The sequence below is a fragment of the Diplotaxodon limnothrissa genome, linkage group LG13, assembly GCF_057381915.1.
Source record: "Diplotaxodon limnothrissa isolate DT_005_m linkage group LG13, D_limnothrissa_male_GT1.1, whole genome shotgun sequence".
Lineage (NCBI taxonomy): Eukaryota > Metazoa > Chordata > Actinopteri > Cichliformes > Cichlidae > Diplotaxodon > Diplotaxodon limnothrissa.
In genome coordinates this window covers 15,798,289-15,820,906 of record NC_140608.1, presented here as the reverse complement: position 1 = coordinate 15,820,906, position 22,618 = coordinate 15,798,289, and the positions used below count along the sequence as shown (strand labels likewise).

General features: G+C 41.6%; 1 protein-coding gene across 1 annotated transcript in view; it reads left to right on the top strand.

The window, feature by feature from the left end:
* khdrbs2 (KH domain containing, RNA binding, signal transduction associated 2) overlaps positions 1-21,697 on the top strand; it is an 80,716-nt gene extending 59,019 nt beyond the window's left edge. Inside the window, exons 7-9 of the mRNA XM_085369370.1 lie at positions 13,261-13,343; positions 14,014-14,072; positions 21,603-21,697. Of these exons, the coding sequence (XP_085225496.1) occupies positions 13,261-13,343; positions 14,014-14,072; positions 21,603-21,697 (237 nt within the window). The remainder of the gene's footprint in view (positions 1-13,260; positions 13,344-14,013; positions 14,073-21,602) is intronic.
* Positions 21,698-22,618: the final 921 nt, after the last annotated feature.

Sequence of the window (22,618 nt, the reverse complement as noted above, 5' to 3'; positions counted from 1 at the left end):
AACTAACAAGAACTAAGGACTCAACATATAAAGGAATCCCATTAGAATCCCAACTTAAAGCAGGAAAACAAAGATGAAAAGAACTCCCAAAGAAGCCAAAAATAAATCCTACTCAAAACACAACAGTGAACTCACAAAAACTCAAACCCCATGACAATGAATACTCGCCTTCTGGTGAGCTGAGCACGCACACATCTATCTCGTAAACAAGTAGCCTCAACAGTAAATTGGGCTGTGGGATGTTAGGATGAATTCTCCCTCTGTATCATTTATTGATTTTAGATTTCTCTTTTTTTGTATCTGTAACAGTGACACAAGTCTTTTTATCCTTAAAATAAATATACTGCAAGTTTTCCATGACTTTACATTGCAGCAATGATGGAAGTCTTTTTAAATGATTATTTCACAGCTGACTGAAAATAATCCCCTCTTATATTTGTGGTCCAGTGTGAAGATTTTTTTTTTTTCGTGTGGGATTGCTAACAAAACGGTTAATTACTTAGATATGCACGTTTCTGACTCGCTGCCTTTGTGAGGAAAGACTCATGCAAGAAAAAAGAGAAGTATAGGATCCCCAGAACAACTTAATCCCTGACATAATCCCTAACTTTAATTTAGTCAAATTCGTGTTCACACAAATAAAGCCACACAGGAACCAGAGGACTTTGAATCAGCATTTCCCGACAGGAGATGGAGAGTGTGTACTAGTGCTTTGAATGTAATTTCTTTTGTATAGCTGTACTTGATGTCCTTCACGCTGATAGCTATGCTTTTGTGACAGAGAGCATTACCAGAGGCAGCCACACCTAATACAAGATGCAATTACTCCATTACATAGACTGTATATGTTCTTTTATTACAGGCAGACTTGGAGGAATATTGAGCTATGAAGCTCCCGTCCGCCATCAACCAGTTTCACTGAAGCTTTCAACACATTTTATTCTGCTGATTTAAAATCCATTCAGCCTTTAAAAGGAACTGAACACTTGCATGTATCATAGTAAAGCTTGATTCGAAATAGCAAGCTTGGAAAGGATTAGAAGAGATTAGATCATGATGAAAAAGAAGCGTAAGCACTTTAAACTCCACTAAACCTCTTTAAATGAGCATGATCCAACAATTACAAAAAGAGACAATACCTTAGTCTACTGTTCTCCACACCCTTTGGCCTTACTCCAGTTTCAGGTTATGCTGTTTACATGAACCTTTGGTCTGCTGGGTCTGATTATCCCTGCCGTCATGAATAAACCATACAGCAGAATAGTGTGCTCTCTTCAGGCAGATCGTTCAACATAAAGGTGTTAGTTTGGTTTCAGAAGTGGGAAGTGATCCCCAAAAGGTGAACGCTATTTCAGATTTCACTTTAACAAATAAAATATGACATCGCTTCTTTTTATAAATCATAATCAACTCGAAAGCATAATTTTCTATCGACCAGACTGACGCGATTAACAATAAACAGTCGATGCAGGTCCCTCGTGAATATGGACTGACATTATGCTCTTCCGGGGATTAGAGTGGGTGTTAGAAATAAAATAATTGTGTGAGGCTGATATCTGCAGCAGCTATTACAGTTCCTGGAATTAAAGAAAGTGAAGATATTCTCTGTTGTGGACCAGTCAGTATACCGTGACTCATTGCTTTTGTTTTGTTCCTCATGCTTTAATTCAGCCATACAAACAAGTACATAGCGGTCAAAATCACACAGATGCCAACATCATATGATTGCCAAGTGGTTGAGGGGGCACTGGGGAGCAGAAAGGCATGGGTTCCATACTCAGGAGCACCGTGTGCTTCATGTCATTCTTTTATGACTTTCTTTAGTGGTGTCTCGATGCAAGAAAAGCAATAAATAAATCAAATCTAGTAAAACACAGAATGATAAATAGTGTGTTTATGTTTTTTTTAGTATCTTAGGTGCAGACTGACTTGTTTTTACCAGAGAGAAACACTGAAAAGTTGTTCCAATAGCTTGGTGTTATGCTCCATGGGCACCTGGAAAGTGTTCGATAAAGGGATTTTTCTGAAAATCTATTAAAAATCCTTGCAGTAATGTATTAGAAGACATAAATCCTTACATTTCTCCACAATTCGGTTTTTAAGAAATAAAATGATTATTATTTTGTTCGCTGATGTGATTACATGACATGAAATCAGGATGCTTGTGGTTGCTGTCTGGTAAGGACAAGCCAGATTTTGCAGAATCTGCCACCTGATGCACTCTGGCATCTCCTGCAATTCAAGGCTCTGTTGCCCACACCAAATCAGCTCCAGTTCTCTTCTGTGTTTTTCAGCTTTTGGGAACAAACTTGTGAAGCAGCACCAGATGTTTAGCAGTTTTATAATAGTTTAATAATAAAACAAAGAATTAATAGTCAAGATAGTCAAGAAATAGTCTTATGTACTTCATTTAGCTCCCTTCTCCAAAACATTTGTAAGCATCAGAGAATTTCTGCACTGACATGCACATTTTTCCATCAAATTTTATATATTTTATGCAGGAGGTGACATATGCAATGCTTCTAAACCACGCTCCTCATGCTTCACAATAAATAATGCCCCGTCTTTAAGGGCACAGCACCTTATCTTTCAGTGATGTTCACTTCCAGCTTATAACTATAAATAAAAAATAATAATTTTTGAAAGTCAGTGGAGGTTGAATCTATTTCTGACCTTTGTTGGTTCCTGCAATATTCTGATCTAAAAATCTCCTCCAGAAAGTTTCTCAAGGAGCAAAACCCTTGGAAAAGGTCCACTATGCCATCATATAGGTTCATATCATTTCATTCCCCAGAGTGCACAGTAGCAATTAAAACCCATCCTAATGAGTGTTTTTTTGGTCAAGTTCTCTCTTTTCAGAGCTGTGTTTTGGCACCTTGATAACTGTGTTCTGTTTAAAGAGATTTGAGTCATAAGTCAAAAGAAACTAAAAGTGATTTATTAGAAAGTGACAGCCTTCACAGTGGGAAAGAACAGATGATACTAATATGACAAAACACTTAAGGAATATGTTCACATGTCACTGTAATGGATGAAATATTAGAGGATTTAATGACTGAGACCTGTTAACCAGGCTTTCTGAGCTTCCCTCTTCTGAATGTTAATTCTTATTTGAACTGATCCAAAAACAGGGTCCCTGCATAAATAAGCTGAGAAGAATCCTCTGTAGAAGTAAACAGGCACAAACTGGATTAACACACCATCTGAGGCAACTAGGGGATCTGTAATAAGAATCATTTTCTACGTGCAGACTCTGACAAGTAATAAATGATATATACACATACATACATATATATAAAAAAAAAAAAAACACCCAGCACGCCCCTGCGGGCGGTTTATCCTTCAAGCTCGGGTCCTCTACCAGAGGCCTGGGAGCTTGAGGGTCCTGCGCAGTATCTTAGCTGTTCCCAGGACTGCGCTCTTCTGGACAGAGATCTCCGATGTTGTTCCTGGGATCTGCTGGAGCCACTCGCCTAGCTTGGGAGTCACCGCACCTAGTGCTCCGATTACCACGGGGACCACCGTTACCTTCACCCTCCACATCCTCTCGAGCTCTTCTCTGAGCCCTTGGTATTTCTCCAGCTTCTCGTGTTCCTTCTTCCTGATATTGCTGTCATTCGGAACCGCTACATCGATCACTACGGCCATCTTCTTCTGTTTGTCTACCACCACTATGTCCGGTTGGTTAGCCACCACCATTTTGTCCGTCTGTATCTGGAAGTCCCACAGGATCTTAGCTCGGTCATTCTCCACCACCCTTGGGGGCATCTCCCATTTTGACCTCGGGACTTCCAGGTTATACTCGGCACAGATGTTCCTGTACACAGTATGGCATACATGGAACGCCATACATGGTTATGGCGTTCCATGTATGCCTTGCCTGCTAGCATCTTGCACCCTGCTGTTATGTGCTGGATTGTCTCTGGGGCATCTTTACACAGCCTGCACCTGGGGTCTTGCCTGGTGTGATAGACCCCAGCCTCTATGGATCTTGTGCTCAGAGCTTGTTCTTGTGCTGCCATGATTAGTGCCTCTGTGCTGTCTTTCAGTCCAGCTTTGTCCAGCCACTGGTAGGATTTCTGGATATCAGCCACCTCCTCTATCTGCCGGTGGTACATACCGTGCAGGGGCCTGTCCTTCCATGATGGTTCCTCGTCTCCCTCCTCTTTCTTGGGTTTCTGCTGCCTGAGGTATTCACTGAGCACTCGGTCAGTTGGGGCCATCTTCCTAATGTATTCTTGGATGTTCGTTGTCTCATCCTGGACTGTGGTGCTGACACTCACCAGTCCCCGGCCCCCTTCCTTCCGCTTAGCGTACAGCCTCAGGGTGCTGGATTTGGGGTGAAACCCTCCATGCATGGTAAGGAGCTTTCTTGTCTTTATGTCAGTGGCTTCTATCTCCTCCTTTGGCCAGCCTATTACCCCAGCAGGGTACCTGATCACGGGCAGGGCGTACGTGTTGATGGCCCGGATCTTGTTCTTACCATTCAGCTGACTCCTCAGGACTTGCCTGACCCTCTGCAGGTACTTGGTGGTTGCAGCTTTTCTAGCGGCCTCTTCATGGTTCCCATTCGCCTGTGGGATCCCCAAGTACTTGTAACTGTCCTCTATGTCTGCAATGTTGCCTTCTGGTAGTTCAATCCCCTCAGTTCTGACTACCTTCCCTCTCTTTGTTACCATCCGACTACACTTCTCCAGTCCGAACGACATTCCAATGTCATTGCTGTATAGCCTGGTAGTGTGGATCAGTGAATCGATGTCTCGTTCACTCTTGGCATACAGCTTGATGTCATCCATGTACAGGAGGTGGCTGACAACTGCTCCGTTCTGTAGTCGGTATCCGTAGCCAGTCTTGTTAATGATCTCACTGAGGGGGTTCAGGCCTATGCAGAACAGCAGTGGGGACAGAGCATCTCCTTGGTAGATCCCGCACTTGATGGTGACTTGTGCTATGGGCTTGGAGTTGGCCTCTAGTGTTGTACGCCACATCCCCATTGAGTTCCTGATGAAGGCTCTTAGGGTCCCATTGATCTTGTACAATTCTAGGCATTCCAGTATCCAGCTGTGGGGCATTGAGTCATAGGCCTTCTTGTAATCAATCCAGGCAGTGCACAGGTTGGTCAGTCTGGTCTTGCAGTCTCGGCTGATTGTTCTGTCTACCAGTAGCTGGTGTTTTGCGCCTCTGGTATTCTTGCCAATTCCTTTCTGTGTCCCGCTCATGTATTGACCCATGTGCCTGTTCATCTTAGCCGATATGATGCCTGACAGGAGCTTCCATGTAGTACTGAGGCAGGTTATTGGTCGGTAGTTGGAGGGGACCGGTCCCTTCTTGGGGTCCTTGGGGATCAGGACCGTCCGGCCTTCAGTTAGCCATTCCGGGTGTCTCTCGTTAACTAGCAGCTGGTTCATTTGTGCTGCCAGACGCTCGTGGAGTGCAGTCAGCTTCTTCAGCCAGTAGGCGTGAACCATGTCGGGCCCTGGTGCTGTCCAACTCTTCATACTGGAGACCCTTTCTTGGATATCTGCCACTGTGATGGTTACTGGACCCTGTTCAGGGAGGTCGCTGTGGTCAGCCCTCAGATCCTCTAGCCACTGAGCATTGCCGTTATGGGTTGCATCCTTCTCCCATATGGGAGAAGCTATCCAGCTATCCAGCTGCTATCCAGGGATAGCAGCTGGATAGCGTAGTGGTTAGACTACACGCCTTTGGAACAGAGGATCGCAAGTTCGATTCCTGCCTGGGGCGTCTGTATCCAGTAAGGGTCCTAAGGCTAGACCCCCTATGCTAAGCAAGCCTACCGCAGACATGAGCGAGACAGATAAATATGAAGGCATGCCGGCTCGGACGTCGCCCGGATCAACAAGGTCCGCGTCAGGTGTTGAGGAACCAGGGCACCCTGACGAAAAGTGGGCTACTGGAACAAGAAGGCATCGGTGGGCAAGAGACGAAAACAGGGCGTTGTTGGAATGCTACTATGCAAGTAACCCCGGCGGAAGGGGCTACATGAATAGGATGAGGGACCTATATATATATATATATATATATATATTAGGGGTGCAACGATACACAAAATTCACGGTTCGGTTCGATACTTTGGTGTCACGGTTCGATATTTTTTCGATACAAAAAAATGTTCATGCCTTTTTAATTTGTCATTTATTAAAATTATAAATATATATTTTAACTCAAAAGTACAGTTTTTAAATTTAACCCTAACCCTTGTGCGTGTTTTTTATTTTGACAGCGAATGCGCACCTGCGGACCACTTATGTGCAGCCCTGGTTATTTAGCTCGTCATATTGCAGCCACAGAAATTCTTTTGTCCATGAAACCATAAAGCTGCACTTTCTTTTTGCCTTATACTCTGATTTGTCATAACTTCTCCGTTTTGTGGTGAGCTTTTCTTTGGCTGTCACTTCTTCACCCTGACCTGTCTTATTTGGCTCAGCAGAACTAAAATATATATCGTGCTGCTTTTACACACGCACTCACATAAGCTCAGCGATTCTCTGCGCGATCAACCTCTTACATGTTTAAGCTTGCTGCGGGAGATTTCACTTGTCATGTTTGCATAGTAAGCTAACAATTAATAAGACGATGTCAGAGGAATTGGTGCACAAATTATCATCACTCACAGATGCTCTCTATACACAGTTCGCACGATTGCAAAGTGAAAGCAAAAAAACAAGCGCAAATTCAAACACGATTACAATATGTCACATATTGACAGTGGCTCACCAATGCCAATGACATAATTACCCAGCTACATTTCTGAAAGAATGCAAAAGCATTGACATATATTTTTCCTTCCTACAATAGCCCGACGGGCAGGGAAGAGATCGATTTTGGTAGCCCGACTGAAAAAATCGCTAGCCCCAGGACGTCGGGCTAGCGATATTGCAAGCCCTGTATCTGATTGAGGAATCACTCATTTTGGAAAAGAGAGTTTATTACAGAGAAATGTCTCTTTCCAAAATAAAAGCTATACTATCCGCTTCTTCTGGGCTATATTCTCAGCAGCATAAGGAGAATCATGTGCTAACAGCTGTCTAAATGACTCGGCTAAAGTTAGTAGCATGCTTGTTGTTTTTGTCTTTGCACTAGGATGATGTCGGCGTAAATGTGCAGTCATATTCGTTGTGTTCCCACTAGTGCTTTCAGGTTAATCTCGCTGAAATGACCTTAACGCCCCAACACGGCAAATCTCCGTTAACGAGCTACCGCCGATCGCCCCGTGCATGGGGCTAGACGGCCAGCACGTTAACGAGCTAACTGCGCTAACACACTAGTTCCCACCCATGTAATTGAGCATTGCATGGCACATCCAACATACTGTTTTACTTTAGTCCATGACTCGCTTACCTTCAGGGTCATACGTCACATGAAAACCAAAATAATTCCAAACGCCAGATCTGAATGTTGCAAGGAGAGCTTAACTTCTGTCTTGCTAGCTTGCCCTGCGCTCTTCCTTCTGACGATGCTGTCTGTGTTGAGCGCTCAATGGATCTGCGCTGGACAGTGCAGCCTAGGCGGAGTAGTCGAACGCAGATTCACTGAGCGCTCAACACAGACAGCATCATCAGAAGGAAAGTTGATAAAATAAATTACAAATGTTGTATTGTTCGATACATATGCGTACCGAACCGAAAGCACTGTATCGAACGGTTCAATATCGATACGAATATCGTTGCACCCCTAATATATATATATACATACATATATACTAGGGGTGCAACGATACACAAAATTCACGGTTCGGTTCGATACTTTGGTGTCACGGTTCGATATTTTTTCGATACAAAAAAAATGTTCATGCCTTTTTAATTTGTCATTTATTAAAATTATAAATATATATTTTAACTCAAAAGTACAGTTTTTAAATTTAATGTTGCTGAAACAAAAGTAATTAAAAAAAATAAATATATCTCAGGGCTCTCAAAATTTCAAAATCCCTGGTAGCCCTTCGGGCAGGGACTCTTCAGTTTTTGGTAGCCCAAAATAAATGTAAGTAGCCCGACTAAAAAAAGAGAGTAATTTTTTGATTGATGTTTTGTTTCCTTTACAATATTATACATTAAAGTATAATATTGTAAAGGAAACAAAACATCAATCAAAAAATTGTTGAAACACAAATTACAACATTGTATAAAAATTACAATCATCAACTCAAATACTTGGTTCTAATTGAACAGAAATTTCTATGAACTTGTAAGAACTGTGTAGGACATGAATCAGTCTGTGTCAGATCCTGAATTTGAAATTTCCACCGAAGTCACGGGTAAGAGACAAGTGGAACCAAGATCTAGGCCATTTGCTTTTTGAAGTTTGCAAAGACTGCTAAATTTTGCCAGTGGTAGTTCACTCTTTGCAACATAGTACGCTGTTCTAAACAGATTTTTCAGGTTTATTTTTAGTATGTTATTTGCAATTGGTGTTTGTTCTGGGAAAGATATTGCAGACTGAGCAATAATGCATTTCTTGCATTTCTCATGGGTTCTAATGGGGGCCTTTCTTAAAATGACTGGTCCCAGTAACAAAGGCGCTTGTCGACTCAGAAATCGAGAGAAAACCAACAACACACCCGGCAGAACATTATGTTATTTACACGGGTGCACATAAGTGGTCCGCATGTGCGCATTCGCTGTCAAAATAAAAGACGCACACCAGATAAGAAGTTGCAACGCGCGTTTGCGTCCATATAAAAAGCACTGTTTTTGTCCGCTAGAGTGGGATTTTCACGGCACATTCCGCACCACATCTCTGTGCGTTCATCATTTGTCTGAAGCCAGCTCACCTCCTGCAACCACTTTTCCGAGAATACGTGCTTCTTTTGTGATTCGGACTCCTTCTGACATTTCTTTGGAGGTGGAGGAACACCAAAGTAATTGCTTAAAGGAGCTTGCTTCTTCGACATCTTTAAGAGTTCTAAACAAATGTCTGTCCTCCTCCAGAAAATCTTATGTATGAAAACACGCGTTGCAACTTCATATCTTGTGCGCGTTTTTGGTTTTTTTTGACAGCGAATGCGCACCTGCGGACCACTTATGTGCAGCCCCGGTTATATAGCTCGTCATATTGCAGCCACAGAAATTTTGTCCATGAAACCATAAAGCTGCACTTTCTTTTTGCCTTATAGTCTGATTTGTCATAACTTTTCCGTTTTGTGGTAAGCTTTTCTTTGGCTGTCACTTCTTCACCCTGACCTGTCTTATTTGGCTCAGCAGAACTAAAATATATATCGTGCTGCTTTTACACACACACATAACGGTCAGCGATTCTCTGCGCGATCAACCTCTCACATGTTTAAGCTTGCTGCGGGAGATTTCACTTGTCATGTTTGCATAGTAAGCTAACGATTGATAAGACTATGTCAGAGGAATTGGTGCGCAAATTATCATCACTCACCAATCAGTACTGTCGCTCTCTATACACAATTCGCGCGATTGCAAAGTGAAAGCAAAAAACAAGCGCAAATTCAAACACGATTTCAATATGTCACATATTGACAGTGGCTCACCGATGCCAATGACATAATTACCCAGCTACATTTCCGAAAGAATGCAAAAGCATTGACATATATTTTTCCTTCCTACAATAGCCCGACGGGCAGGGCAGAGATAGATTTTGGTAGCCAGACTGGAAAAATCGCTAGCCCCGGGACGTCGGGTTAGCGATTTTGCAAGCCCTGTATCTGATTGAGGAATCACTCATCTTTGGAAAGGAGAGTTTATTACAGAGAAATGGCTCTTTCCAAAATAAAAGCAATACTATACGCTTCTTCTGGGCTATATTCTCAGCAGCATATTGTAGCGGGTCAGGGCTGTTCGGGGTTCTGTTTGTACCGTTATGTTTTGTTTATGTTGCCATAGTGACGGGTGACGCCCTCTCGCTGCGATGTGTCCTTCCGGGGTCAGAGGGCGCCCTGTGTGTTGTTGTTGTTGTTGCTGTGCGGTTGCCGCGCTGAGCAGTTAGCTAGCGGCAGTGTTCTTCTGTAGATGTCAATAAACGGCTGTGCTCCCTGGCTAGCTCACGGGAAGCAAGACCAAACGACACCTCCGTCTCCTCCTTGTCTGAGCTCGCCACAATATTAAACATATCAGCTAACGGCTGTCTAAATGACTCGGGTAAAGTTTGTAGCATGCATGCTTGTTGTTTTTGTATGCTTCCACTTGTCTTTGCACTAGGATGATGTCAGCGTAAATGTGCAGTCATATTCGTTGTGTTCCCACTAGTGCTGTCAGCGTTAATCTCGTTGAAATGACCTTAACGCCACAACACGGCAAATCTCCGTTAACGAGCTACCCCTGATCGCCCGTGCGTGGGGCTAGACGGCCAACACGTTAACGAGCTAACTGCGCTAACACACTAGTTCCCACCCATGTAATTGAGCATTGCGTGGCACATCCAACATACTGTTTTACTTTAGTCCATGACGCGCTTACCTTCAGGGTCATATGTCACATGAAAACCAAAATAATTCCAAACGCCAGATCTGAATGAGGGTGGGGGAGGTTCAATTTGCCATGTTGCAAGGAGAGCTTAACTTCTGTCTCGCTAGCTTGCCCTGCGCTCTTCCTTCTTACAATGCTGTCTGTGTTGAACGCTCAGTAGATCTGCGCTCGACAGTGCAGCCTAGGCGGAGTAGTCGAACGCAGATTCACTGAGCGCTCAACACAGACAGCATCGTCAGAAGGAAAGTTGATAAAATAAATTACAAATTTTGTATTGTTCGATACATATGCGTACCGAACCGAAAGCACTGTATCGAATGGTTCAATATCGATACAAGTATCGTTGCACCCCTAATATATATATACACATATATACATTAAGTGTAGGGCTGCTCAATTAATCGAATTTTAATCACGATTCCGATCTGGGCTTTCAACGATCATTAAAAATGACTAAGCCGATTATTAGCCCCTCCCTCATTTATCCGCGACACCTTAAAGGCCGGTCCGTGAAAATATTGTCGGGCATAAACCGGTCCGTGGCGCAAGACCGCTGATTAAGAGGACCCGGGGGAAGCTCGGAAAGCTAAGCAGAAGTTATTTGGAGAGGAGAGAGTGACTGCCGTTGGTTGAAAAGAGAGGTAAAAAAAAAAAAAAACTTCAGTGGTGTTGCACACTATTTTATATTATTTTTTTAAAGTCATTGTTAACCCTTTAAAGCTGGTCAGAGCAGCACGCTCCGTTTTGTGTAACTATTTTTAAATCCCTGTAGAACCTGAACCGTGTAAGCTAGTGTTACAATCCAATGTTGTCAGTGTTTTGTGTGACATAACGTAACATAAACGTAACATAAATGTCTTCGCTGGAGGGTCTGAGGTTTATGTTACGTTCTAGGTCTAGGCGTGTCCTGAACGCAACAAAACATTGGCCCACCACACTCCACCCAAAACAAGAACCCAAACAATAGTATCTTTTAAAATGCTAAGCAGCCATTTATTTGCTTCAGCAGTGAGCAGTGCCAAAAATAACAAACAAAACTCCCTAATGGTCCCTACGCTTTCCTACCCAAAATGAAAAACCAAACAAAAGACAATTCACTTACCTAACTTCCTAAACAAAAACAGGAGAAAACGTAATCAACAAAAATGGCTTCTCATGCCTACTAGGCTTCTGCAGTGAACAATATATACAAGGTGAACAAATTACTCAATTGCTACTTTACAAATCTATTTACAGCTATTTACAAAACTACGATACCAACACCACAATGATCACGACCCATGACAAACTGAAACACAGGGCTTAAATACATAGAGGGAGCAATCAGGGAATGGACAACAGGAGGGAAACACAGCTGGGGCAAATCAGAACTGACGAGACAAGGAAGCGGAACCTGAACACACTGAGATAAGACAGACCTTCAAGGTAAAACAGGAAACACATAACAGTCACGCCTAACACAAAACACTGGCAACATTGGATCGTAACACTAGCGCAATAATTTGTTTTGCATACGAAACAGGAGGAGTTGTACTTACATCTTATGCCATCAGCTTCTCCTCGGTCACGGTTTCCTTCCACATAAAGCTTTGCAAAAATTGCATAAAAAGCGCTTGCAGCAACAAAAACATAATATTCCAGAAACACGCTTTGCCGATCCGATCAGCTGTTCGTAACACTTCCCACAGTGAAACAGACGTCACCGCTAACTATCGCATGTCCGCCATTTCCTGGCCAAAACCGGAAGTGACGTCATTTTCGCGGAAATGTAGTTTTTTTACTTGTAGGCCTTAAAAGCCTATACTGGTCATGTTTGACTTTTCTAAATAGTTTCTGGGATGCTTAGAACTCGAATTGCACTGCTGGAAATAGTTTATTTTGATGCACATGCTGTTTTCTTTACTAATTTGCATCATAGGATTGTTTTTTCGTTTTTCCTGCAGTATATAAAAATTGGTGTCTCTCCAAAATAAAACTATGAAGACACTCAAAATAAATTTCCTGTAGTTGTAAACTATTTTTTGCAACTTTTTTGTATTTAAAGTTTTGAGGGATAAACCTCTTAAATTTCTCCGTAGAAATATATGTAAAAAAACCAAAAACAATTTTCAATTTTTTTGTAGTTTATTGCACTTTTTTGCAATTAATGTAGTTACTATGGACTTAATGTATACATATTATTAAAATATGGGCTATAACAGTTGCATAGCAAATTGAAATGCTCCCACAAATGGCACTACAACATGTAAAAAAATAATATAAGCTCTGGCGGACATGGTTCTATAGTAGGTCTTAAAGGGTTAAATAAATATCGTCAAATAATCGAGATCTCAATTCCAGTGAAGATAATCGTGATTATCATTTTTGCCATAATCGAGCAGCCCTAATTAAGTGGTTTCTAATACTTACAGGTTGTTGGCAAAATATCTAACTTTAGGGCTTGTCTGTGGGCTGCGTGCTGTTTAGCCACTTGTATTGTTATCGAACACGAGTGTAAAGCTCCTGGTTGCATTTTGTGCTTATTTTCTGAATAGCTACTTATCAATAGTGCAGATCCATATTGCAGCTTGAGACTCAGAAGGTGTCCAATTAGCTTTACCAGTGAGACATGCTCCCTGCGAACCTTAATCAATAATCCCTGTTGGACATTAATTTTTCTGTTTCCTCTCCCATTACCGTCTCACTGTAATATAGTTAGCCCATGGAACTAACTATTGATTATTTTTATATTATTTATCTCCAACCAGTTAGACTGGATAGAGATGTGGAGACAAGTCAATGTTAATGTTTACCGCGTGTTCCCTCGCAGGCCTACGACGACGGATACGGTGGAGAGTATGATGATGAGAGTTATGAAGCCTATGAAGATAACTACAGCAATCAGTCAAAGAGGTAACGTTAACACACACACAGCAGGAAAGGCTTTTTCAACTTTTCTCAGTTACCATCCATCTGTTGTTACAATACAGAATGTTTAAGGTCCACTGTGACCAGCTGGGCCATCACAGGTGTACATTAGAGCAAGAAATCCCCAAACCAACAATGACTTGATCCTAACAGCAAAGCTACAGTATGTGTGTATACTAAAGCCTGATGAAAGTGTGCCAGAGACGTCTGTTGTCTGTTAAAAACACATCAGTGAGCAACTTGAGCAACATGGGCACAGTAGTTAATCCCACATACACCATCATGCTGCTGTAAATATTTAGTGATGCACTAAATCCGCAGCTGAGTCCCCAACAAATGGAGTAAAATTTGTTCAAATTTGCCCAGCTTTTCTAGGAATAACTTAGCCCTTCTGTGGTTGAAGATATGTTTATGACCACTTTTTAAAGATCTGTCTCTTCATTAAGAACTAATAGATAAGGGCTGAGTGACACAGACAGTGGAGAGGACTACTGAGAGATTTTGTAAAAAAGTGTTTGGTCTTGTTGATAATAGAACTGCAGTCCTTTCCCCCCCCAAAGAAATCACATTTATTCCTTATTTGACAAAAAAGAAAAGTCGTCTGCAGCTTATTATTTTTTTCTTTGACCCGTGTTTTCGCTTCATCTGCTTTCAGCATTTCAGACTATTATGAATATGGGCAGGGAACCAGTGATGAATCCTACAACAACTATGGTAAGTAGAGCTTATTTTATACCGACAAGAACAGAAATGAGTCACTGTCTTTTTCATGTATCCTCACTTTTCAGTACTGATACTCACTATAAATTGTTGAATCCAGCTAAAATGCAACACAACCCCATTATTAAAAATGAGAAAATGGGTTGATTATTTGATTAGTCGATTCATAAAAATGATTTGGCAGCTGGATGGCTGATTAAATGGTGAAGTCCTTTTTCACCTTGCACTGTGCTCTGCAGTTCCAGGTTCTCAGCTGTAAGAATGTGTTGATTTTCTTTGATCCTGATTTTCTTTAGTTTGTACATCGACCGTTTTTTGGCATCCAGGTCTGAAATCTCGAGTTTTTACAGCTTATAGAAGCCAAATATTTCTCCAATCATCATGGGTTAAGGTAATAAAATACACCATTTAATATGTAATGCTTCATGGTCATAGGTCAAAAATCAGGGTCATTCGGGAAATTAGGAAAAAGCTTTAGTTTCCCCTGGAACATCTCAAAAATTTATTTGGGGGACAATAATATATCTTTTTCTGAGCTCTTTAAAACATTATTTTTAAGTAAAGACATTTTATGAATACACAATGACACAAAAGAATTAATATTCTACACCAGGGTTTTAATAGTTTTGCAATTTTCATTAGTTTTTATTTTTATTTAGTTTTGACTTCAGATTTTCAATTTTATATCAGTTTTAATTAGTTTTTACCAATTGTTTGCTAGTTTAGTTTTTATTTTTTTGAAAATCCTTAGTTTCAGTTTAGTTTTGATTAGTTTCAGTTATAGTTTTAGTTGTGTTTGCAATAATTAAGTGTAACAAAATCCCAGTTTCATCATATCAGTCATTCTCTTCTGCTTATCCTTGGGTATGTTGCTATTCCAGCTACCATACCCTGCATCCTGGACAGGTCGCCTGTCTGTCGCAGGGCTAACACGCAGAGACAGACAACTCACATTCCCACCTATGGGTTCTTTAAATAAATAAATAAAGGCAGATGAACAACCATTGATACCAGGCAACTATAAAATGTATAACTTGGCCCCAATGAGACTATTATCTCTTGCAGCACCGGGTGTTCATAATTTTGGTTCAAGTGAATTGATAAACTTTTTGAAGGCAATTGACTCACACAGTTATGTAGATATCCCAGTCCTGTTGTCTCGGGATGCATCACGCTGCCTTGCCTGGGGTTAGCGTCTGTTTCTGGGGATGAGGGTTACCTTCTCAAGGTAAGCTAGGTTAGCCTTCTTGTGTGAGGTTTTCAAGTGCACTTTAAAGTTTGTGGGATTTTCTTCCCTTTAGAAATGTCCCTCATAATTTGTCTCTTTCCACTACAAGACACTTGCTTTATCCAAAACACAGTCATATTCAAAGTAATCCCAAATTGGACTCTGGCGCTTTCTCCCGACCAGAGATGGGCAGTAACGCGTTACTGTAATCCGATTACTTTTTTCAAGTAACGAGTAAAGTAAGGGATTACTATTGCAAAAACGGTTATTAGATTACCGTTACTTTCCCGTAGGAACGCTGCGTTACTGCGTTACTAAAACCTTGATTTCTTTTGCGAGAATGTCTCATGACAGTGACGTAAGTGAGTGCGATGTTCGTGACAACAGCTGTATGCAGATCAACAATGGATAATATATCGAGTGCGGGAGAGAGTATGAGCGTGCAGCATTTAAAGCGTGGAAGTACTGACCTTATTTTGAGTTTGATTCCATAAAAAGTGACAAAAACATTAGTGTCCGTTGTGCGTGGGAAGAAAACTTCTTTTTACAGCGAAAAAAACCCCTAAACTTCCAAGCAAGCACCGAGTGCGCTACAACGTGATGGGAAATTCACAGAGAAACTCGTGGATTCTTCCACTGACTGCTGCGGCACATCTGCACCAGGGTATACCTCCGCCTACCCCACTCCTGCTTTACAGGTGAAAATAGAGCAACAGGACCGCAACAGGACTCTTTGATTTTATTTATTTTCTGCTGTGTTTTACTTGCATCTATTTGAAAGAGTGAGTGTAAACACACACACACAAAAAAAAAAATTATGTGCTGGAATGTGCAGAAAATAGGTTTAAATATTAAACAAATTTCTTCCAGTCAGAGAATGTTGCATATAATAAATTTTTGCTTGATGCATAAAGTTAAAAGATTAAAACTAATAAAACAAGTTTTAAAAAGGGGCCTTTCCATTTGATTACATTTTGTATGATGGATTATGTAGAAAAAGTAGAATTGGGCTGAAAGATCTATCGCTTTATCACCTATTCAGGTTGTAAAACGTGTTTTTAAAAAGTAACTAAGTAACTAAGTAATTAATTACTTTAAAAAAATAAGTAATCAGTAAAGTAACAGGATTACTTTTTGGGGGAAGTAATCAGTAATTAGTTACTGATTACTTTTTTCAAGTAACTTGACCAACACTGCTCCCGACTTTTCCTGACATGATTCTGCGCGTGGACGGAGCAACAACACAGACGACTCGACTAACGTACTTGCCACCTGCTGGCATAATTAGACAGCAAGAAATAAATCTGGAAACTAAACTTCATTTTCACCCTTGACTATTGTATGACACGCACACATCAATGAAAACTAAACACATTTTTGCTATAAATTCATTTAATTTTAGTTAGTTTTGTGAACACTCATTACAGTTTTAGTTAGTTTTCCTTTTTTTGTTTTTATTTTTATTTCCGTTAACGAAAATGTTTTTTCACTTCTAGTTTTCGTTATTTCGTTAGTTTTCGTTAACGATAATAACCTTGTTCTACACTACATTTCTATATTAGCAATGCTGACATCAGCACAAGTAATCTGTGAAAATAACTCTGTCATTATTCAGGATTTCAATATTACCAATACTGACATTAGCATAAAACATAAATGTTTTAGTATAGCCCTTGCCCTTTGGGGGGAGTTGTGCTGTCTGATTGCACTTGTTTAATAAGACATGATGCATATTTCTGTTAATTACACTCTCTTTTAGACTCAAATAGATGATAAACCAGAGTATGCTTCAGGGCTTGGCTAACTTTTCACTGAAAAGTTGCCACTATAAATGGATTCAGTGTTCATTGTTTTTCAGCCAGCTCTCATGTCTGTTATCAAAAAACTACGATGGCGACATCAGAATACAAAACCACAGATAACCACAACCATAATCTACAGATGTGATCAGAAGGGCTGAATGACACAGACAGTGTTGGGCATTTGTTTCATGGTAATTTGGGCTCTTTGTGACTTCTTCAAACTTTTCTTTTTCCAGGGTGGAATGATTATACAGCATACATATTTAATGAGTTTAAAAAGAAAGAATTGGGTCCACAGGTTTGAATTTATTTTGGATTTTCTGTGATCCACACAGGATCAAAAGAGTACATACAGGCTTAAATGTATACCATATCCCCACTGATATTTGGCTAACTGTCCATTAATAAGTTATACCTCAAACAGACACTTTTGGTAGCCATCAGCACTATTTAGGCATAATTGTGGCTGGATAGTTTACCGCTCTTCTTAACAGAATTGATAATGGTCTTTTAAATTGGCTGGTGTCCTGGCATTGAGCCGGCTTTTAAGCACAGGCGAAGGTTGGAGCTTTGGGAAGTCCATTAAGTAAGCTTTATGTTGGCCTAATTTATCCATTTCAGAATCAATTTGTTCTGTTTTTGGGATCATTCGACTGTTTCCACAATTCAGCTGCCTGCCTAGTTGTTGATCAAAGATATTAATTTGTAGATAGAGAAGGTAGTTCCAATACTTCTTTGCATCCTCCTTCTCATGTACCAGTACCAGTGGCAGCAAAACAGCCAGACTATGATGCTACCACCAACATGCTTGAAAGTTCCTCCTGTCATTTTGACTAAATAACTCAATCTTTGTCTTGTCTAAAGACAAAACTTCTCCAGACAGCATTTGACTTTTCGATGTGCTCTCTCTTCCCATGGCAATGTCAAACTCACAATACAGTGATGCTGGTGTTTCAGCAGTTTGCAGTTTATGGAGGTTGGTAGATTTATTGATCCTGAACCTTTTCTTTTCATTTAAAGTTGGGTTGGTAAAGTAGTGACACACCCTAATTGTAAACACTTACACATCAAAATTACGTACAATTGTTTCAATTGATGATCTTGGCCCTGAGAGATTTTTCCAACTTGTGTAAATTGTAGAACCTTGAGCACCACTTATTAAAAGATTTAAGTAAGTGTATGTATATATTTGAGCCTGTAATTTTGACTCTGTGTGGATAAGAGAAAATCTACACAGTCAAAAATAAATTCAAACTTGTGAACACAAGTCTTTCTTTTGTAAAGTTATTAAAGATCTATGCTGTTCAATTATTACACCTCGGATAAAGAGAAGTTCAAAGAATTCAGTAAAATCCCAAAATTACCATGACATTCATGCCCATGATGAGTGTATACAAGCTGCTGACCACTACTGTAGTATTTTGCTATCGATATAAAGTGAACACTTTTGTATTTTTCACTGTTGTTCACATAAAAACAAATATATTTTGGTTCTTCTGATTTTTTTTGTTTGTTTTTTTATTGTTTAAATAATTGAAGCATTACGTAAAAATGAAGATATTGGTTAGATGCAGCCCTAAAGACTCTTTAGAAGAGTTTAATATTGTGGCGACCCACTAGAGGGCACCACTCACACCCAAGCTGGGAGGAAGGGTTCTGCTGCTGTGTTATATCCCCACAGTCGGACCCCGGTATTCGCCCGCGCATGTCGCCTCAACCCCATGAAACTGTCCGTCGCTCGGGAGGAGTTCGCGGCTATGGAGCGCCTGGGCATTGTGCAACGCTTGAACAGCGCCTGGGCCTCTCCACTTCACATGGTGCCCAAGCCAGATGGGCGGTGGCAACCTTGTGGGGATTTAAAATACGGGGATTTAAATAACCTTACAGAGAACAACCGTTACCCGATTCCCCACATCCAGGATTTTTCCGCCCATCTTGCCGGGACCTCGATTTTTTTCCAAAATCGATTTGGTGCAGGGATATCACCAAGTGCCAGTGCGCGCTGAGGATGTTCTGAAAACCACTGTCATCACCCCCTTTGGTTTGTTCGAGTTTTTGCGCATGCCGTTTGGGTTGAAAGGTGCCGCCCAGACCTTTCAGCGACTTATGGACTCTGTTTTGCGTGGGCTACCTTTCGTTTTCGTCTGTCTGGATGACATATTGGTGGCCAGCACGAATCCTGATCATGAACCCTTCGAAGTGCCAGTTTGGTTTACCGGTCCTGGATTTCCTGGGGCACCGCATCTCCGATGGTAGCGTGGTCCCGTTGCCAGACAAGGTGCAAGCCGTCGCAGCTTTTCCGCGTCCCGCCTCGGTTAAAGCATTGAAGGAGTACCCGCTGACTGGTCCCCTGACTGCCTCCGTGTGTTTTCCGCGGCGAAGTCAGCGAAGTCCGGCATCTGGCAGCCCCTCACCTTTTTCAGTCGTTTACTACAGACATTCAGCACGTGGCTAGTAAGCGTTTTGGTCCCCCCGCTGACATTACCTCGGACAGAGGCCCTCGGTTTGTGTCGGAACTTTGGTCTGCGATGGAAGGTCCACCGCACCACGGCATACCACCCGCAGGCTAACGGGATGTGCGAGCGGTTTCACTAGTCACTCAAGGCCGTGCTCCGTGCTTCTTTAACGAGTGGTAACTGGGTCGACCGTCTGAGGCCCCTTTTCTGTCACTGGCCCGGTGCACCACTGCATGCCAGATGTTTTTGTTCAGCAGTCGTTGGAATCTTCTCCTTTCATTTTGGTTTGGCGTGACGCCCATCAACCCCCCTTGCGTCCGCTTTACGACAGCCCGTTTCGGGTTATTGCATCAGGTCCCAAGCATTTTGTTTTGGATTTGGGGGACGGTAGGAGGTAGTTTCAGTGAACCGCCTTAAGCCTGCACACGTTCTGCAGAATGCTCCTGTGGTGCTGGCCCATGCCCCCTGCCGCGACCGCCCACCTGCTGCCGGGACGTTGGACTCTGACCCTCCCTCTGAGATCGCTCCGTGCCCGCCGGTGCTCGTCCGGCCAGCAGAGGGTTCGGCATGTCTTTCCTGGCCTGGTGGACCCACAGCCAGTTCTCGGACTCCCCGTTTCAGCCATTCTGGACGTTTGATTAAGCCCCGGGTCCTGGATTGTTTGGGTGTTCAGGGGGGACATGTGTGGCGACCCATTAGAGGGCTCCACTCACACCCAAGCTGGGAGGAAGGGTTCTGCTGTGTTTGGACGCAATATGCTCAGTTTATGTTTGGAGGTGAATCAAGTTGGAGTGTAAAACTAGAGCTCCTGTGTCGTGTGTCACATGCCTCCATAGTGTCATATTTTTATATGATATCTAGCACCAGTGATTTTTTGGTCAGCACTATCCATCATTCTGTATTTTGAGAAGTTTTCACTAAAGACAGTTCCCACTAAAGTATTAGCATTACTAAAGGTAATACCCTACATTCATGGGCAAATAGTAGAATAGAAAGAAAACATTCTCAAAAATCCTTTGATTTGATTTAAAGTAAATCCTGACAAGAAAAAAATGTTGTGTTGACCACACTTTCCTGGCTGACACTGCTGCACTGCTATACAAAAAAAAATTCACAGCCGAGAAAGAAAAAGAAAACTGTGGTTTCGGCCCACTTGCAATCATCTTCACCCAGGGAGCCACTTCTGTGTGCATCAAATTCCTCCTACCTTCCTGGCTCCTCGCTGCATTTGGCCAGAGGAGTAAATGTGCCAGTGGAAGCTCATGGGGCTAACCAGTGCCTATTGCAGAGGTGGACTGTTTTGCCTTTTGGGCATGTGCCTTTAAAGGCTTATTCCAGAAAGCTGTTACTATCGGCTGACTAACCTTTGCTGTGCCCAAAAACAAACTCGCAAAAAAAGAAGAAAAAAACACCAGTTTGCAATTTCCAAATCAGCACCTGCTCCAAATTTTATAAAGGAGTCTCTGGATTTCAACTAAAAACATTAAGAAACATCTAAAACTGCTATTTAAATAAAATTGCATAAATCACCAGAAGTCGAGTTACAACCTTGTCACATGACAACGGCGATAAGCCGGATGCCACAGCAGGTCTGCGGGCTCATTCATTTTCAGCACAATGAGTTGTGCACTGGGGTGTTGAGGTCAGACCAAACCTAAACCAACGGGGCAATGATTTGATTTTCTGCTTCATAAACACTTTCTTATTTGGGAGCGGTGCGTTGTGCCTCGCAGCAGAGGTGGGCATCTTTATGTAATTTGGCTCTAAGGAAGGAGCTGCTGACAGTCGAATCTCAGTGTTGGTCCGTCAGAGGGCAAAGAGCTCATGAAATTAATTTTGTGTGAAGAGAAGCCCCCATAGTACCTGGGATATAATTTGCTTGCTTAAATTTTCTTGTCTTTGGTAAAATAGATTTAGGAGAGGCTAGAGAAGAGAGACAGTTTGCCTTTGTGACATGACGTTTCCGTTGTGAATGCAGCAGCTTTCTGCAATGCGTTTTTAACTCTTTTTTTCACCGTTTGTTTGCTTTAATCTGCAGAGGAGGAGTGGGGAACTACCCGAGCCAGTCTCAAAGCCCCTGTTTTACGGCTGACGCGAGGAGGCTACAGAAAACATCCTTATGGCAGATACTAAAGGTGGTCCAGACCTCCAATTCTCAGCTATTTATATCTTTTTTTTAAATCCATTATAAATGTTGTAACAGTTATTTTATTTTTGGCCCATCTTCTTCAGAAAGTAAAAAGAAAATCCCCACCCCCACCCCCATAAAGCGCATAAAGCAACAATTATTGCAGTATACTGATGTTTGAGCCTTTTTTTTAACAAAAGAGACACTTAACAGTTCTCATCCATATGCAGGAAGGTTGTTCTTGGCTGTTTAAATGCCCTTCATTCCAGCTCCCTCTGCCCTAAAACATTAATCTGCAGATTTATTCTTGTGGGATTTGCGTGACTAGTTGGTTTCCATTTAGTGTCTTTAATGTAGTGATTACTAAGGTTTAATAGCCAACCCCTGTTCACTGTGTTAAAGCAGGCAATCATAGAGACATAATTTGACTTAGAGAGCCTGTCAAAACTCTGCTGCGTCTCTCTACTTGCTTTAATTGCTAAGGAGACTTCGGTGCCCCACATAATAGAGGCATTTTCGTGGTGTTGCGAAACATCCAGTGATGCCATGTCCGTTTTTATCCACCGTGACACGCTACTAGATGTGGAAAACAAGCAAAACTTTTTCTCATTTTAGTTGTGCCTGTTCTTCAAATACGAGTTTGTCTAGGGGGAAATTAGTTTTGCCCTCTTATGCGAGTATTTTTTTTTAAGTTATTCAAACCCTATTGGCACTTTTTTCCTAATTTGGAAAACGGCCCACAAAATCCAGCTTAGCTCTTTGTCAGTGACTTTACAGGCACGATGAGTCTTTAACCAGCCACAGCTACGGAGAAAATGTGTTCACTTTAAATTTGAAAAAGTCTTTTTTTTAAAAACTTCAACCTTTCTCCAGAGTTCACTGATTGGTGGCTGCTGTCTGGTTTAAATTACTTCATGGAGAAATTC